The sequence below is a fragment of the Clupea harengus genome, chromosome 12 (genome assembly GCF_900700415.2).
Source record: "Clupea harengus chromosome 12, Ch_v2.0.2, whole genome shotgun sequence".
In the NCBI taxonomy this organism is placed as follows: domain Eukaryota; kingdom Metazoa; phylum Chordata; class Actinopteri; order Clupeiformes; family Clupeidae; genus Clupea; species Clupea harengus.
Window position 1 is genome coordinate 699312 of NC_045163.1, and position 20053 is coordinate 719364.

General features: G+C 41.6%; 1 protein-coding gene across 1 annotated transcript in view; it reads right to left on the minus strand.

The window, feature by feature from the left end:
* Positions 1-1211: 1211 nt before the first annotated feature.
* Positions 1212-20053, minus strand: part of LOC105902417 (endoplasmic reticulum metallopeptidase 1) — a 31307-nt gene continuing 12465 nt past the window's right edge. Inside the window, exons 7-15 of the mRNA XM_012830002.3 lie at positions 14763-14975; positions 13644-13864; positions 6053-6227; positions 5763-5953; positions 5331-5483; positions 3318-3520; positions 2338-2453; positions 2042-2205; positions 1212-1857 (exon numbers count right to left, since the gene is read on the minus strand). Of these exons, the coding sequence (XP_012685456.1) occupies positions 1690-1857; positions 2042-2205; positions 2338-2453; positions 3318-3520; positions 5331-5483; positions 5763-5953; positions 6053-6227; positions 13644-13864; positions 14763-14975 (1604 nt within the window). The 3' untranslated portion in view covers positions 1212-1689. The remainder of the gene's footprint in view (positions 1858-2041; positions 2206-2337; positions 2454-3317; positions 3521-5330; positions 5484-5762; positions 5954-6052; positions 6228-13643; positions 13865-14762; positions 14976-20053) is intronic.

Consider the following 20053-nt stretch of genomic DNA (forward strand, 5'->3'; position numbering starts at 1 on the left):
GGAAGGGTTACCAATGAAGGTTTAGTGAGTGAAGTTGTTGGATGTGTCAATACTACTTTGTCTCCTCTTAAAAATAATCGTCAACATATGAGTCACGAGGAAAATGTATTTAAATGCGAGGAGCTGCATCGCTGTTTCAACATTCGTGTAAAGTCTTATGGTGAAGGACTTTCAGAAGGTGCTAACACATCCCTGTTGTTGTGATGAAGGTGCTAACACATCCCTGTTGTTGTGATGAAGATGCTAACACATCCCTGCTGTTGTGATGAAGATGCTAACACATCCCTGTTGTTGTGATGAAGGTGCTAACACATCCCTGTTGTTGTGATGAAGATGCTAACACATCCCTGTTGTTGTGATGAAGGTGCTAACACATCCCTGTTGTTGTGATGAAGATGCTAACACATCCCTGCTGTTGTGATGAAGATGCTAACACATCCCTGTTGTTGTGATGAAGGTGCTAACACATCCCTGTTGTTGTGATGAAGATGCTAACACATCCCTGTTGTTGTGATGAAGATGCTAACACATCCCTGTTGTTGTGATGAAGGTGCTAACACATCCCTGTTCTGTAGCAACAATCCAGCTGACTACAGAAGACTACAGGCTTACGTAGAAATTCAAAGCACTTGAGTCCTGTTTGAGCCACTTGGTCTCTTAAGGCCATCTGGCAGGAGAGGTGTCCTGGGAACTTAAGAGGGGGCTTTCAGAAAACCCTGCCTCCTAACTCGACTCCTTCTCCATGACTCTTTGTACACATGAACATTACCTTGCCAGACCAAATAACACAACATGAAGTGGGGAAATCACGCAAGGCATTTCACACAGACCGATTTAACAGTGTGAGAAAAGGGAGCGCAAGAGAGACAGAAGAGAGAGACCACGGTGGAGAGACTGAAGAGAGACCACGGTGGAGAGAGACCACGGTGGAGAGACTGAAGAGAGACCACGGTGGAGAGAGACCACGGTGGAGAGACTGAAGAGAGACCACGGTGGAGAGAGACCACGGTGGAGAGACAGAAGAGAGAGACCACGGTGGAGAGACAGAAGAGAGAGACCACGGTGGAGAGAGAGAAGAGAGAGACCACGGTGGAGAGAGAGAAGAGAGAGACCACGCTGGAGAGACAGAAGAGAGAGACCACGGTGGAGAGACTGAAGAGAGAGACCACGATGGAGAGAGAGAAGAGACAGACCACGGTGGAGAGAGACCACGATGGAGAGAGAGAAGAGAGAGACCACGGTGGAGAGACAGAAGAGAGAGACCACGGTGGAGAGAGAGAAGAGAGAGACCACGGTGGAGAACGGAAAAACATTTCGGTTGGTCCTCAATAAATAAACTTGGTTCTGTCTTGGCTTTGAAGTTGCTCCATAGTATGTTAGCCCGTTGACACAGTGATGGTTGTTTTTGTGTAAGTGTGTGTGTCAGTAAGGATATGTACACGGTAACAGTTTGTGAGTATGTTTCTTGTGCATCTGTGTGAGGTGGATTCATCCAGTGGATGTTTGTGCAGCAGCAGATTGGGTGTGAATAAGTGTGTGTGTGTGTGTGTGTGTGTGTGTGTGTGTGTGTGTGTGAATGTGATATTTTGTACCGGCAATAACTTGAGAAACTCTCAAACCCTTGTAATGGTGTATGTAATGTGTGAGTGTGTGTACATGTGTGCGTGGCTGTATGGATGGGAGAGCCCTTCAGTAGCGGTACATGTTGTACGTGCTGACCCAGGAAGAGGGGAAGGCCCACAGGGGGAAGCGCTGGAGCATCAGGTCCAGCTGGGGGGTGAGCTTGTCCTCCCCGAAGAAGTAATGAGATGAGATGGCCATCGAGATCATGCCCTCGTCTGGTCCTGTGCTTGAAGGCTGTACACCACACAGACATGAGAATATGACCATGAACAAACATGGACAATTGACATCAATGCATTCAAACCATCAGCAGAAAATACCGGACAATATATTTCAGCCATGAATAAAGGGAACACACAGCTATATATAGTCAGTAACACAGGCATTTGGTCCCACTCGTTGGCAAACAAATTCTCACCTGAATTTCAAACCAAAAGTTCCAAGCAGGGGCCTCCAGACCATGGGAATAAAATATAAAGTATTCCCCACTGAGATCAAACTTGGGAATGCCATCCCCCAATGACCAGCTGGTGAGAGTAGCGCCACTGTGGGGGAGCAGGTACAGGGACATGTGGCTGGGCCCTGGAGGACACAACAGCAGTTACACACAAAAGACACATGTTGATATTGGCTATTTGCCTAATTGAATAGATCATTTCAATTTGTTTACAAATCGATTGAATGACACCTCTTTTTATGGATGAGTTTTCTGACCTTCTGCCTCAAAAGACATTCGGATTGTGCCCCACTCCGTCTGGTGTTTGGACACAAGTCTGAACTTCATAGGGGACTTTGGAGACACTTCTTCTGCTGGGAGGTACCAGTTCTTTCTAAAAACACAAAGCCAGAAATAACACAAACCATTCATGAAATTGGAACTATGTATGTATCAAAAGCTGCATTTATAATACTGTTATTTATGATACTTAATACTGTTATTTGCAAAAACATCAAAAGCATATGATAATACTACGACATATACAGAGGTACCCCTATAAGTTCTTCTCCATGACTACAACTTGTTCTATTAATAAATATCAAGAAGCATGTTCAACAATGCCCTGCACCAGGGGGGTATTCCAAGTGTGTGGTTTAAGAACTAAACTGGATAAGCTGACTCAGAGTAAGTGGTACACCTCCTAAGAGAAGAACCCTATGGCTTTGTTTTATTAGAAGAATGAAGCAATAGAGCTCTTCCATTAGGAGGTTTACTTATCCGGGTTAGTCAATGAACCACATACTTGGAGCACCCTGCACCCTGTTTGGAGAGGACAAAACCTCTAGGTTGTCATGCAATTGTCACACCCTAAGTCACGCCTCCTGGTTTACTGCAACGCTCTGGATCGTCTGCGTTTTAATGGGCAGCTTCCCACAGTGCCAACTCACCTCATCCGTGGAGCTCATTTACTGCCTGAGAAAAGGCTCTGGTTTCTATTATTCGTTGTGAAGTCTTCCTGAGAAAAGGTTGCCTCACATTGTGCCTATTGAGATTGTCTGGTGATTTGCATGAACATATGTTGGTAAGTCTGTTCTCTTTTGTTGGCCTGTGGAACAGAATAAAAGACCCTGCCCCTGCATTCTGCTATGCCACTGTTACAGTAATAGGCTTCTTTTTGTTTTTTTGTTTGTACATGCACCGGGAGTATACAAGAAATACAATTGATGTTTTTAAGTTTCATGATCTTAGTACTCACTTCACCAGGAACTTGACGGGGAGGAACCAGGGGAAGCCGCAGAAGGGTAAGTCTTCCTGGCAGCGTTGGCGGATGGTGTCATTGATCTCTGGGATGTGAGGTGTGATGTGTTGCATAGCTGTGTAGTCAAAGCTGTTGATCCAGAGCCCTGAGTCTTTGTGCTCAACCTGCCCATCCAGTCCATGGAAGGTACGAGTCGTGTGCTGAAAATAGGCCAGAGCAAGTCATCATAGGACACAGTACCAAGGAACTAGTCATCATAGGACACAGTACCAAGGAACTAGTCATCATAGGACACAGTACCAAGGAACTAGTCATCATAGGACACAGTACCAAGGAACTAGTCATCATAGGACACAGTACCAAGGAACTAGTCATCATAGGACACAGTACCAAGGAACTAATCATCATAGGACACAGTACCAAGGAACTAGTCATCATAGGACACAGTACCAAGGAACTAGACGTGGAAACCTCTTCAGATATCTACAGCCGTCTGAAGACAACAGTGAAATTAAGTTCACTTATTTTATGTATGTTTTTGTATTATTTATTTATGTAATATGCCCTGATTGACACCCAGTGCAAACAAACAGGGACAATGTACACTATTTGACTTGAACCACGGATGAGCTGCAAATAAATTGCCTTCATCTTATAGGTATAGTGATAACATATTCAACGTGAACATGATGTTGATGTTCCACTACATAGAAAGCTTGATCAGACACTCACTATTTATTTCCACTATTTAGTCTCATAGTCAAATTTGTCATCATATATGTTCTGTTTATGAAACATAAGGGCAAAGAGGAAATTAATTGAGGTAGATGCCAAAACAGCTCATCTGATGGTTTCCAAATATGTGTTGAATCTTAGCCTGGTTTATTTGCCTCTTTCAAACATTTGGTTTGGTTGGGACTGTTTTTGCCATTAAATGGTGAATATTTTGTCATTTCTGCGAGTTTTGATAAATTGAGCGTTCTTGTTTCTCCATGTGTACGCAGTAACAGGACTCATCTCCTCAGAACATTACCCATCACTACCTTTTCACTTCCACTATAGTCTACATCAATTCCCCAATAAATGATGAAGCTTGCCTTGCTGTAGATTTATTAAGTACACACATATTCATTTAAACGATGTGAAGGCCACAGCCATGCAGTTGAATTCACTATGGTGGGGGTTAACAGAATGGCTTTTTGCTTGTATGCAGTCATAGGACACTAGAGTGGTGCAGAATGGCATATTAATAAATGCATGTATCGTTAAATTTGTGTCGTCTGAGCCAATCATACCAAGGCGAATTCGGATGACTGCTGTGATAACAAGCCATTTATCACTTGTTTGGTTCAAGTTCACAGACACCAATGCACTGTTTGAAAAGCTTTGCTTGGCACATCTCTGTCTCGTTTAAACCGTAGGCAGACAGACCGTACAGACATTTGCTTAAATAAGTTCAAATGGAGTACACTGACGTCAATGGACACTGTAACCCTAAGAACAGCTTGTGTATGTGTATGTGTGTGTATGTGTGTATGTATGTATGTGTGTGTGTGTGTGTGTGTGTGTGTGTTTGTGTGTGTGTGTGGCATTTATGCTGTCATGCAGTTTGTATACAGTGCAGTTAATAGTCTGGAAACTACGGTGAATAAAGGGAATTAACTCTACGAGAAAAATGAACAGCATATTTCACAGAACATAAAATAAATGTCTACAGTGTACTACAGGCTAGACCTAGCCTATGTTAAGGACATTTTTGCTATCAACACAATTAATTAATAAAACTAATAAAACATTGATAAACTAATAATAAAACAGACCAATTGCTGTTGATTTCAGCTGTTTACAGCTGTTTACAGCTGTGAGTGTAAAACAAGAATGTAAAGATATAGTTGCTGTTTAGAACCCACAGAAATAATACATTCGTCAATATGTCATCAAGTTGAGTTAAAAACCCAACTTTCATATTCATATGTGAGGGAAGCTGACAATCACAGAGAATGGGTCTACCTGCAGAAACACTCGCTTTGGTCTGGGAGAAGAGGGGTCGGAGGAGTACGGGAAGAGCATCCCACATGACACCAGAAGAAAGACCGCTGTAAACACAGTCCCCAGCACGGACAGGATCCACTTGGTGCCACGGGCCAGGTAGATGAAGTGCAACTAGGAGTGAGGATGGTGGTGAGAGGAAGAGGAGAGAATGTGTGTGTATATAGACAGACAGACAGACAGACAGACAGACAGACAGACAGACAGACAGACAGACAGACCGACACAGACAGATAAAAAAGAGAGAGAGTATGGTGTATGTGGGAGAATGTGTGTAGAGGGAAGAACAGAAACAGAGCGAAAGACACAACAATTAACCACAGCTGTATTTAGATGTTTTGTTTTCTAGATGCATTTCAAATGATAAATATCACTACCAGCACGATAACTTACAAAGTATGAGGAGAGGAGAACGGTTGCCAGGGTGATAAGTGAGGCCAGCACCACATCTGGAGGTATCTCAGTGCCACTGCGGCCAAGGATCGGAGTGAAAATCTCAAAGACCACCCAGATTAGGAACATGAAGTGCACATAAGGTAGAGCCAGTCCCACCAGAAAGAGGATTGAGTATTTCACTGAGGCACCTTGGAAAGGAAACACGTAGCAGAAGAAAGACTGAGTGACATAAGAATACTGATAGATGAATGGGGGATGAGAGACGATGAGAGATCACATGTTCCCACCTCTCTGTTTGAACTCCCTGGTTAACAGCAGCTTGGTGATGAGGGGGAAGGCCACCATAAGCATTGGCACATAGGCAGAGCACAAGCCCTGCTGGGTGAGGTAGACCAGGGAACAGCACCACAGCGCCAGGCTCACGTCGAAGAACAGGTCTCCCAGCTCCAACTGCTGCACGTTCTACGATGACACAGAGAGAGGAATATAGACAAGGAATATAAAGAGGAATATATACAGGAAGGGGGTGAGGAAATGACAAAACAGAGAGCAGTAATGGAAGCTTCTAGACGAAGTACACAGAAGAGAAAGGGGACAGGATTTCAAACCGATTTCAACTGAACATTTGGCTTCATGCCGCTAGTTGCTCCTTCAGTGGAATGTATCTCCATTTCAATGAAACTGAATTGAGCAGGGAAAGAGACTCTTATTATGGTAGGCCTAGGAGAAGGATGGGGTGAAGGTGAAGGGACTCTTATTATGGTAGGCCTAGGAGAAGGATAGGGTGAAGGGGAAGGGTGGACACCACAATGGGTTGAGAAGGCCAAAAAGTTGCAGGTCATAGGTTAATGAATATACAGTACAAGAGAAGAGACTGGAATATTTATACCATGGCTTGGTTGAATGCACATATATAGTGTGTACATTTATACCATAGCTTGGTTGAATTTCCTATTGTGATACATTCTTTAGAATGTCAATTAAAGGTACAGTTTATAATCCAATAGTTTTTGTGAAATTCAGTGAATTTCTCCTCATGGTTCTCCATGTGGTGTTTTGACATAGGCTGGCTCTGGCAATGGGAAGGAAACAAAGTGGCTCTGACCGAGCAATACGCTATTCCAGCCAGTGAAGAGAGGGGTGTATGTTAAGTTTAAATATCAACAATCTTTCGCCATGATCGAGGACTGCACCTTTAACTTTTTTTTATATTTGCACATAAATGAAGTAGTTCCATTTGTTTACCGTATTCCAACTGCTGATACATTTGCCAAATTCATTTTGAAGTTTAAATAAACTGCCGTTTTGTGACAGAGTTACAATTTAATGAACAAACAGTAACTACATGTCTGAAATAGTTTATAACTAAAAGGTTATACACTAGGTTGTACATTAACACTACTGTTGAGGGCATTTGAGGGCTTTCCCGTATCTTGTAGGGATAGGACTTCCTGGATTTCAAGCATTATGTAATAGGGTATTCTGTGGATTAAATTAAGGAGGGGTCTGAGGAATTGGTTCTTCAGCAGGGTGGAGGGTGGGTGGGGCATGTGGGAGCTCTGGCCCCTGGCACAGAGTTTGATCTCAACATGCTATACAGTATCATGACCATTTCATAAATGTGCTACATTAATCTGGCACAGAGTTTGATCATGACCATTTAATGAATGTGCTACATTAATCTGGCACAGAGTTTGATCATGACCATTTCATAAATGTGCTACATTCATCTACGCCGTGATTCAACTTTCAGCACAGTTTCTGTGCCCTGGAACTGAGCGATCCTTAATCATGGTGAGGCCCAATTTGCTTACTTTCTTGGGGTGAATGCCCCAGCAGGCCACTGCAATGAATGGGAGTGCTAATCCATCAGCCACTCCAAGTCTATATAACACTTCCAAGTTCACAGAGAGCTCCACTGCCACCCACTGTTCGTTTCTTGAGCCTGCCGGCAAGGCCGGATTAACCATTAGGGCAACTGGGCACTTGCCCAGGGGCACATGACATCTAAGGGGCCCTGGACAACTTCAACTAAAATGTTATATCACGTTATGAACGCAGTCTTTACTTTCCTTAATGTGAGAACTTTATTGCAACTCGTTCGATCAAAATATTATGTTAAATCACGTCAAAAACAGTGTTTATGTAGTCTAGTAGCTGCCTGCACAAATGCCGCTTGCGGCTTGCCAGCTGTACCCCGCGGACACTGCGAACGAGAGTCACGTGACTTGAAGCGCTGTGGCTGGAGGAGAGCATTCTATGGGGAGAAGCAGTGTAGCAAGATGGAGAAGCAGTTAAGCGGGAGTGCTAAAAGAAAATTGAAAAGAAAAAAAGAATTGAAGTTAGTCGACAATTTGAAACATCTACCAAAAATAGCCAATTATTTTACTCCAAATCAGTGCCCTCTGAGAAAAGGTGATGGAAACGCTGAAATCCCTCCTTCACCTGTGGTGGCTGTGGAAACAGCTAACGTTAACGTTAGTGCTAGCACTAGCAGTCAGGCTACCACCAGTGTGGAAGCTAGCAGTGAGACATGGGACGACAGCCAACTGAGCCAAGAGCAAGAGGACGACGAGGATGAACAGCCTCCACATCATCACAACGAACATGATGCAAGCCCGACTGAAAGAGCTGAGACCACAGGTAGCTCCAGCCCCCGCAGCACCTTCACACTCCCGTCAGATCCGGCACTTTGGGGACCCCTGACAGAGACGCTGAGGGAGGAGGCCATCCACAGAGGACCAGCTGCCTTCCACAACCGGGCTAGCAGGTACCCAGCATCCGTGAGGGAGTCTGGGCTTGGGTGTCGAACCCGCTCTCTCACAAATGACCTATTTAATTGTCGTCTTCAAAACAACGAAGTCGTCCCGAGGGAATGGCTGCTTTATTCACCATCTACTGGCTCTGTTTACTGTCATGCCTGCAAACTCCTGTCACCCCAAACCCAACAACATGCCTTCATCAGTGGATTTAGCGATTGGAAACACTCGGAGAGGATCGGGGACCATGAAAAAAGTTTGGAACATAGACGGAATATGTTGTCTCTAATACAGAGATCCCAAGTCGTTTGCCGAGTGGATGCTGCACTTGTCCGACAATGTGAGGCAGAACAACGGTACTGGACAGAGGTACTGAGGCGTGTGGTTACTGTCATCAAGTTTTTGGCAGCTAGGGGGTTAGCTTTCAGAGGCGACAACGAACTGTTGGGCTCAGTGCATAATGGAAATTATCTTGGGACATTAGAGGTCATTGCACATTTCGACCCATTTTTAAAAGAACACCTTGTAAAGCATGGCAACAAGGGGAAAGGTAAGCCCTCATACATCTCTTCCACTGTGTGTGATGAATTTATTGCATTAATGGGTGACAAAACAAAGCAAGTCATTGCAGATGAAATTAAGCAGGCGAAATATTTCTCTGTTATCGTCGATTCCACCCCAGATCTTTCGCATGTGGATCAGCTGACATTTGTATTCCGATTCGTTAATGCAAGTGGGAAAGTAGTTGAAAGGTTCATAGGATTTGAGCCCATCCACAGCCACACAGGCCTTAGTTTAGCGGAATCTGTCATTAGCATGGTGCGAAACCTTGGCCTGGACTTGGCAAACTGTCGTGGTCAAAGTTATGATAATGCTAGCAACATGTCTGGCAAGTATAACGGACTCCAAGCTCAGTTGAAAAAAGTAAACCCACTAATCCACTATACACCGTGTGCCGCCCACTCATTAAACCTTGTTGGTGTTAATACCATTGAAGACTGTAGTGCAGATGTCATCTCTTTTTTTGAACTTCTACAGTCTCTTTATACATTTTGCAGTGCTTCAACTTATCGCTGGAATACAGTTTTCAAAAACAGCGACTTTAGCATTAGCCATACATTAAAATCCCTCTGTGGTACGAGGTGGAGCTGTAGAGCAGACTCAACGAAAGCTCTATGCAAAAATTACAGCACAATTCGAGATTCATTGGCCAAAATAGCCTCGGACAGTGACGAAAAAGAACGATGCAAACGTGAGGCTTCTGCGCTGGTTGCGAAACTTGATACACTTGAAAGTGTTATGATGACCATGGTGTGGGACAGAATACTAGGCAGATTTAAAGCAACCAGTGACAAAATTCAAACAAGAGACATAGATTTAGCAACTGCTGTGCGGCTTTTACAGTCACTGCTCTCCTATGTTGGCAAGTTACGAGACCAGTTTGCAGAGCTGGAAGAATCAGCACGATCTGTCAGTGCTACACAGGACTATCAGTATGACATTTCACGTAGGAGAAAAAGAAAGAGATTTTCTGACGAGAGTGACAACGATGAGGAGGTCGTCTTTACTAATGGCAGTCTAAAATTCAAAGTGGAAACATATTATGTGATTATTGACAAACTCACTTCTTGCCTATCAAAACGGATCGGTGCCTACACAGATGTGTGTGAGCTCTTTGGCGTTTTATTTGACAGGGACTATGATGAGCGTGATGTGCGCGAACGAGCTGCTAGGCTGACATCCACGTATCCTACAGACCTAGATGCGTCCCTAGCAGACGAGCTCATGCAGTTCACACACTTTGTGTCGAGTGAGACTTCCCCTGTTAAAATGTTGCAGATTCTTGAAACAAATGGCCTTAAAACAACATTCCCAAATATATATGTTGCACTTAAAATGTTTTTAACTCTGCCAGTCTCAAATTGTGAGGGTGAGAGGTCGTTTTCTGTTTTAAAACGAGTAAAAAATGCATTAAGAACCACTATGACACAGACAAGACTTTCTGCTCTTTCTTTACTGTCCATAGAAAATGAAGTTGTTGGAATGGATTGTGAATGGATTTTGAAGATATTGTGCACGAGTTTGCATATTTGAAGTCTAGAAGGAAGGCCACTGAGTAATCTTCAATTGAGAACATAATCAACTGTATGTGTTGATGTGAGAAGTTTTAAAAGCTAAGATAGGTCATTAGGCCTAATAATTGAATTGTTTGTTTCTTCATGAGTTCAGTGTTGAAAAGAGGCCAGTTGTGAGGCATTAAGTGTTTGAGTTAATAATATGTGTTTTAATGTGAGAAAATAATTAATTTGTCTATATGAATTTATATAATATATATATGTGTATATGAATCCTAGTGTGTTAATTGTTACTGCTGGAATTGGTTATTGGTTGGAATGGTTACTAGAATTAATATATGCGTGTTAATGTGAGAAGTAAAGTAAAAGTAAAGATAGGTCATTAGGCCTCATAATTGTTTGTGTAGTCATGAGTTCAGTCTTTAAGGGAGGCCAGTTGTAAGTTCCATTTGTTTAAATAAAATAATAAGGATATATAGTAGTGAAGTGATCAACATCAAATGTTGAATTGTGATACAATAAACATGATCTTGACTTTGAAATGACATGCAACAGTGTAGTCAATGGTTTACTTTTACTCAATACACACTAATTGCCTGCTTCATGGCTGGTGATAATTTCACATTTTTGCATTTTTAAAATGTTCTCTGGTTTTAAGTTAAGGCTTCTCTAGCTGTCTGCTTTATTTCACTGTTGCAGTCAACAGATAGTTGATTGGCTACATATTGAAACATTCAATAAGTACTCATCAAGCCACCAAGTTCTGTGAAAGATTCATTGTAAAAAGTTATGCACAGTTGTGCATCTGTTTTGTCTTTTGAATGCATGCACTTTATGCTGAGGCTATTGTACACACATACATCTCCACTGAGCCATGCAGAAGCCTGATAGTATAGAGCTATATGATCTTGATGATAGCGACTTTGCGATTGTTTGGCCGAGGGGGGGGGGGGGGGGGCCCTTGAGCTTTGTTGCCCAGGGCACGGAAAATTGTTAATCCGGCCCTGCCTGCCGGTGAACCTTGACAATTAAGATAGGACTGCCTTCTTCAAATAAGTGAGCCTATTTTATGACAAGTTACTTAATCAAAGAGCAGACACTTCAGCACTTCAGCATGTGATTTGGCCACACTAAACCCTGGAGTACTCAGCATTACCACAACAGCTTGTATTGTATTGGTACATCTTCCCACTCACTGCTCACTAATGGAAACTTGGACTGGAATTTTGAGAACCATCCACAGAAATACCATTCCACTTGTAATATAACATGGGAGCACAGACCTCCACCAAGGCCAATGGTGCACAAAGGCCAGCAGATGTGAAAAAATGCCCTCTCTCTCTCTCTCACAATGATAAAAAAATGCCCTCTCTCTCTCTCACAATGATAAAAAAATGCCCTCTCTCTCTCACAATGATAAAGAAATGCCCTCTCTCTCTCACAATGATAAAAAAATGCCCTCTCTCTCTCACAATGATAAAAAAATGCCCTCTCTCTCTCACAATGATAAAAAAATGCCCTCTCTCTCTCTCACAATGATAAAAAAATGCCCTCTCTCTCTCACAATGATAAAGAAATGCCCTCTCTCTCTCACAATGATAAAAAAATGCCCTCTCTCTCTCACAATGATAAAAAAATGCCCTCTCTCTCTCACAATGATAAAAAAATGCCCTCTCTCTCTCTCACAATGATAAAAAAATGCCCTATCTCTCTCACAATGATAAAAAAATGCCCTCTCTCTCTCACAATGATAAAAAAATGCCCTCTCTCTCTCTCACAATGATAAAGAAATGCCCTCTCTCTCTCACAATGATAAAAAAATGCCCTCTCTCTCTCTCACAATGATAAAGAAATGCCCTCTCTCTCTCTCACAATGATAAAAAAATGCCCTATCTCTCTCACAATGATAAAAAAATGCCCTCTCTCTCTCACAATGATAAAAAAATGCCCTCTCTCTCTCTCACAATGTTAAAGAAATGCCCCCTCTCTCTCTCACAATGATAAAGAAATGCCCTCTCTCTCTCACAATGTTAAAGAAAGGGAAAAAATGCTCTGAATGCAGCCCTTGATCCAGATCCGCTCCAAAACTTCACCAAATTTCATGACAATTGGCATGGTAGTTTCTGTAAGATCAGGCTCGAACAGACAGATAGACAGACAAACTGAACCCAAAACGTAACCTTCCTGGTGGGGGTTATACAAATGGAACCAGTGTGCTGAAGAACCAGAGGTGATGCTTGTTAGAAAGAACCCTACTATACAAAGAAATTAAAAGTATTTAGAGGAGCATGTCCATACTGCTCACACACTGACAGAGTAGAATAAGAACAGTATTAGAGGGGCATGTCCATACTCACACACTGTCAGAGTAGAATAAGAACAATATTAGAGTAGAATAAGAACAGTATTAGAGGAGCATGTCCATACTGATCACACACTGTCAGAGTAGAATAAGTAAATGAAGTTACACTGCCTGATAGACAGCACTAACCAAATGGCTTCCATAACTTCCATAATTTAAAAATGAAAGTCTGGAATGGAAAAAGACTGCTGAAAGTGATCCAAACACATGATCTAAAACACTGGTACATTAAGTCTTAAGTATAAATGAGAATTTCTGTATATCAATACAATAAATGTAACCACACAAATTCTACAAGGCAATAAATGTTAAAAGTTTACGTGATATTCTTCTATGCAGCTCACTGGCTCAGTACGAACCACTGTTAGGACAAACCACAAATTAAAACCCCTTTCTGCTCAAATGTTTTCCTGCGTCAAAACTTTCAGAAGGTTAAGCATTCAGATTGACATTGACATTCAGAAAGACAGCTAACTCCTAAAAAACTGGACATGGGATTTATCAAGTGAGCTGCTCAGGTTGTGGAGTCTGCAGAACAAAATACTGTATAGTTTACAAAACAGTGGAATTTTTAGAATAGAATTGGCATTAAAAGTCTTCTGGATGAACTGACGGTGCATTTGTGTACAGGGTTAAGTCAGTGATTGTGCATATGTACATATGTGTGTGCCAGTGCACTTACCCCATAATAGAGGTTTTTGGCCAGAGTGTGAATAAGGATCATTTTGCCGGTAGCGGCGGCCCCATACAGGCAGATGGAGGCGTAGAAGTGGTTGTACCAGAACATGGAGCGGCCCAACAAGGTCACTAGCAGCGCTACAATTAGCACTGACAAAAGAGTCACCAGCCAGCTGAGCAGCGTCACGCCAACCGCAATCACCAGATCCTGGACATATCGACCCCCTACACACACATAGATCACTTAGAAATGAGAAATAAATGGAACGATATTCAATAGTCATAAATAACAAAACCTTTGTTACTGATGGTAAAACAGACTACCCGCAAGCCTGAAACAGTTTTGCTTTCTGTTAAGCCCCGTCATCAGCTTCATTCATACATACCGTAAATCCTCAAATAAAGACCGGGATTCAATTAGAGGCCGGGCTTCAGATAGTAGCCGGGGGCGTGGTCGATACGGACAAATAAAGGCCGGGCCCCGTATACAGGCCGGGGGTAAAAAAAAAGGTACCGGTAGCCTATTTTACTGTAGCCTACCAGCATCAGTCCAGCACAAAGCAGACATCACAATTTAATTGAATGCATTTCATAAATATATGTTCTCCTCATGTTTAATGTTGTAGGCGAATTTGTTATTATACAGTTACTTGCCTAAACGATAGAAGACATTCCTCCAAAATACCTCTTTTTAATGATTTTGTTGCCGTTTCGTGATTCCGCTAAGAATTTTTTTTCCTTCAGGCTAATAGAACTTTAACGTTCCAGGTGTTGCGTAGCAACCCATTACTTGCTGACTTCAAGTTACAATGACTTTCCGCTACGTTAAATGACGGACTTCTTGCGGAATGATATGAAAGATGTGAATTAGAAACACAAAACCTGTTGCCAATGACAGCGTCATTAACTTTTCAAGGTGGTGAATATCAAGAAATTACAGACCTGCTAACGTTGGGGTGCCCCATTCAAATAAACGGAACTTTTTTGAACATTCTGAAGAGCCGTGAGAAATAAAGGCCTGCCCCTAAGACAAGCCGGTGCGCTGTGCAGCCTAAGTAAATAAAAGCCCCGGCTACTATTTGAGGATTTACGGTATATGCTTTTGAAAGATCTCATCACCTACCCATATTTCTGTGCAGCATGTACTTCTTTCCAAAGTAAAAGAATGTTGCCATGGTAGCCATGCAGTTGATGATGGTGCCAACACGAGCTGGATATGCCACCACAACCACGCCCAGTAGGTCAAAAAACACCATGTTTCCGTGGCGATACTCAGAAGCATCAGCCAACTTCTCGGACATGACCAGGTGCTTAAGGACGCCTAGGATGTTGTCCCCTGAGGAGGAGGAGCCACACACACACAGATACACATGAGGAGGAGGAGCCACACACACAGAGATACACATGAGGAGGAGGAGCCACACACACATACATACACATGAGGAGGAGGAGCCACACACACACAGATACACATGAGGAGGAGGAGCCACACACACAGAGATACACATGAGGAGGAGGAGCCACACACACACAGATACACATGAGGAGGAGGAGCCACACACACACAGATACACATGAGGAGGAGGAGCCACACACACATAGATACACATGAGGAGGAGGAGCCACACACACATAGATACACATGAGGAGGAGGAGCCACACACACACAGATACACATGAGGAGGAGGAGCCACACACATGAGGAGGAGGAGCCACACACGCAGATACACATGAGGAGAAGAAGCCACACACACACAGATACACATGAGGAGGAGGAGCCACACACATGAGGAGGAGGAGCCACACAAACATACATACACATGAGGAGGAGGAGCCACACACACACAGATACACATGAAAATGACAAGTTTTAAACATGTCAGATGCATTAAAGATACATTATATACAAAGACACTTGAGATGAACATCTCACTCATAGCTTAGGCTACATGTAATGCACTCATGCCAGACACATACAAAATATAGAGAAATTGTATTGAGGTAATGTTCTTTTCTTGTGATACAGGAGAAAGAGTAATGAGAAAAATTGACAAAATGATGGGTTTATTAATGAAGTACAAACCTGTTTAAAATGAAGACTAAAAGGTCGCAAACCCAGAAACAATACAAAATTGAAATCAATCTGTAAATGTGTCGTTTCTCAAGCCAAGCTCTACCCACTCACTTTGTCTCTTTCTTCCCCTCCTAGTCTAGACTGTCTCTGCTGTGGGATGCTGCTGTAGTCTCTCCGCCTGATCTACTTGCAGAAACCCTCTGCCTACACCAACCCATTCCCACAGTCATGCATTAACTCAACCACGCTCATGATACATCTACACACTCTGTGCTAGCCTATTTACCCGTAATGTAAATAATTGCTACCATCAACATAGTTTTCTGTTTTATTGCTCCAATTACCCTTGAAATAGTAACTTTACAAACACATTATTCATTTTGTATGCATCATGAATATACCATCTTATGTTTGTAGGTACCGTATGCATTTGCCACATGTATGCTAGCTTTCTTATCGTGATACATGCATGAATTAATCTGCCATGTTTCTGATTCTCTCCCCTCCCTTCACTCCTTTCTCTATCTCTACCTCTCTACCTGGCCGGCTGCACGCAGAAGCAAGACCACTTCCAGATATTAATGCTGACACAAATCATGAGACAGAAAGAGGAGACTGCATTTGCTGCATTTTGAACAGGATTGATGACTAAGCAGGCAGCTCCATTTCAAGCAAGCAAAGGAGATTTGAAGGCCAATGTGGTTCATGTTTGGAAGACACAAATTGATGGCACTTTGTAATGAGCATTAAGTCTGAGGACACCTTCTTTGGCCTTGAAGAGCACTGAGAACAGACAAACAGCTAAATTGCTGCGTCCTATGTACTATTTTGCCCTTTAGAAAAATGAAATTGACCTTTGCAGTGAGAAATCAAAATAGGTCAATTAGTCAGTGATGGGCAAGCTACTTGATATGTGTAGTGAGCTAAGCTACAAGCTACTCTACAATAAATTCAGCTTCACTACACAGAAGCTACCACTCATAAAAATGTAGCAAGCTAAGTTACAAAAACCTGTCAAAAGTAGCTTGATACATTAGTAGCTACTTTCAGTTAAACAAACTGCATGCCAAGTCAATGCAATTTTAGTGACCAACACAACTGTCAGTCAGATAAAGGCTAAAATATGTTTAGATGTATTTATTGAACAATAGCCCAATACCGGAAAAACAAATGCATGAGTTTACAAATTAACATCGCTAAGAACTGTCTCCGACCTAGATAGATAGAACGATAAATAGATGGATACTTTATTAATCCCGAGGGAAATTTAGGTCATCCATAGTAGCTTAGTGACCTCTGTTTAGGAAAACAATCGTGACTACCACTACCATCATACAGCCTTATGTGTGTGTGTGTGTGTCCGTGTTGCCAACTCCTCTGTGAGGAAAGTAGCTGTTAGCTCTCCCAAAAATCGTTTTGCCCGCGAATACAAAGTTTTAATATTTTGCTGTTATCTAGTCAGACTGGCCGCGCAGGCGCTGTGTGAGTGGAGATGAGACGATGACAGCCCTCGCTGTACTCAGCTCTCGTGAGATCGGTTGTAACTTAAACTGCAGAAAGGGATATGTGAGATGCTTTTTAAGTGCTTTGTCAACACAATAATCCACCAAATGACAAAACACATCAGAACTGTCCAGGAGAAATTAGCTTTCGAGGACGCTACTGCGCTACTTGATCAATAAAAGAGCTTAGCTACTGAAAAGTTACTTGTTAAATGTAAGTCAATGGGAAAATTTGTATTAGTTTTTCTTTAATATCTTAAAAAGTATAACGTTTAGACAAATGAAAAATACATAGCATAAGTGTCCTTTACAAGACCTACACGCCAAAGTTTGAACGGAGTTTCTAAGTTAAGCGGTTCGAGCTGAATTAAGCGCAGAAGTCGGTAAAAAGAATAATAAGAAGTAGAAGAAGAATAAGAAACGAAGGAATAACAATACAGGGCATTTCATGCACTGTAATAATAAGAAGAAGAAGAACTAGAAAATGCATTTCCTGAAGGAAATACCAGTGCATGAAATGCAAAAGTTAAGAAAGGAAGAAGAAAAGAAAGAAGAGTGAAAGAAGGAAAGAAGAAAGGAAAGAAGAGTAAAAGGAAAGAAGAAAAGAAAGAAGAGTAAAAGAAGAAAAGAAGAAAGCAAAGAAGAGTGAAGAAAGGAAAGAAGAGTGGAAGAAGAAAAGAAGAGTTGAAGAAGGAAAGAAGAGTGGAAGAAGGAAAGAAGAGTGAAGAAAGGAAAGAAGAGTTGAAGAAGGAAGGAAGAGTGGAAGAAGGAAAGAAGAAAAGAAAGAAGAGTGAAGAAAGGAAAGAAGAGTAGAAGAAGGAAAGAAGAGTGGAAGAAGGAAAGAAGAGTGAAGAAAGAAAAGAAGAGTAGAAGAAGGAAAGAAGAGTGGAAGAAGGAAAGAAGAAAGGAAAGGAGAGTGGAAGAAGGAAAGAAGAGTGGAAGAACGAAAGAAGAAGAGTGGAAGAAGGAAAGAATAATATTCCTAGTTATACAGTTGAATGGAGAGGGACAGAGAGAAGAGGAGCCTTGGAACCTTGGCGCAGGTGTCAGTGAAGCACAGGTGCAAGCCAGTTTAAAGACCCTATTATGATGTCATAATGGCCCAATGTAAGTCAATGGGAGAAATTGTATTAGTTTTTCTTTAATATTTTAAAAAGTATAAAGTTTAGAAAAATGAAAAATACATAGCATAAGTGTCCTTAACAAGACCTATGCAGCAAAGTTTGAACGAAGTTTCTAAGTTAAGCGGTTCAAGCTGAATTAAGCGCAGAAGTCGGTAAAGAGAATAATAAGAAGAAGATGAAGAATAAGAAGCCTAGGAATAACAATACAGGGCATTTCATGCACTGTAACTAGAAAATGCATTTCCTGAAGGAAATACCAGTGCATGAAATGCAAAAGTTAAGAAAGGAATAAGAAAAGAAAGAAGAGTGAAAGAAGGAAAGAAGAAAGGAAAGAAGAGTAAAAGAAGGAAAGAAGCGTGAAAGAAGGAAAGAATAAAGGAAAGAAGAGTGAAGAAAGGAAAGAAGAAAAGAAAGAAGAGTGAAAGAAGGAAAGAAGAAAGGAAAGAAGTGAAGAAAGAAAAGAAGAGTGGAAGAAAAAAAGAAGAGTGAAAGAAGGAAAGAAGAGTGGAAGAAGGAAAGAAGAGTGAAGAAAGAAAAGAAGAGTAGAAGAAGGAAAGAAGAGTGGAAGAAGGAAAGAAGAAAGGAAAGGAGAGTGGAAGAAGTAAGGAAGAGTGGAAGAAGGAAAGAAGAAAAGAAAGAAGTGAAAGAAGAAAGGAAAGAAGAGTGAACAAGAGTGGCTCTGGATAAAGACAGTAAAGAGAGAGTGAAGAGGGAAAATATTGAAAGAAGGAGAGAAAATGGAGTGAAGCAGAGAGATGGAGTGTGAGAAAAAGTAGAGTGAGAGGGATAGAGAGAAAGATAGAAAAAAAAAAAGTACAGTATGGAAGGTGTCTCTTAATATTCCTAGTTATACAGTTGAATGGAGAGGGACAGAGAGAAGAGGAGCCTTAGAACCTTGGCGCAGGTGTCAGTGAAGCACAGGTGCAAGCCAGTTTAATGACCCTATTATGATGTCATAATGGCCCAATGTAAGTCAATGGGAAAATTTGTATTAGTTTTTCTTTAATATTTTAAAAAGTATAAAGTTTAGAAAAATGAAAAATACATAGCATAAGTGTCCTTAACAAGACCTATGCAGCAAAGTTTGAACGAAGTTTCTACGTTAAGCGGTTCAAGCTGAATTATGCGCAGAAGTCGGTAAAGAGAATAAGAAGAAGAAGATGAAGAATAAGAAGCCTAGGAATAACAATACAGGGCATTTCATGCACTGTAACTAGAAAATGCATTTCCTGAAGGAAATACCAGTGCATGAAATGCAAAAGTTAAGAAAGGAATAAGAAAAGAAAGAAGAGTGAAAGAAGGAAAGAAGAAAGGAAAGAAGAGTAAAAGAAGGAAAGAAGCGTGAAAGAAGGAAAGAATAAAGGAAAGAAGAGTGAAGAAAGGAAAGAAGAAAAGAAAGAAGAGTGAAAGAAGGAAAGAAGAAAGGAAAGAAGTGAAGAAAGAAAAGAAGAGTGGAAGAAAAAAGAAGAGTGAAAGAAGGAAAGAAGAGTGGAAGAAGGAAAGAAGAGTGAAGAAAGAAAAGAAGAGTAGAAGAAGGAAAGAAGAGTGGAAGAAGGAAAGAAGAAAGGAAAGGAGAGTGGAAGAAGTAAGGAAGAGTGGAAGAAGGAAAGAAGAAAAGAAAGAAGTGAAAGAAGAAAGGAAAGAAGAGTGAACAAGAGTGGCTCTGGATAAAGACAGTAAAGAGAGAGTGAAGAGGGAAAATATTGAAAGAAGG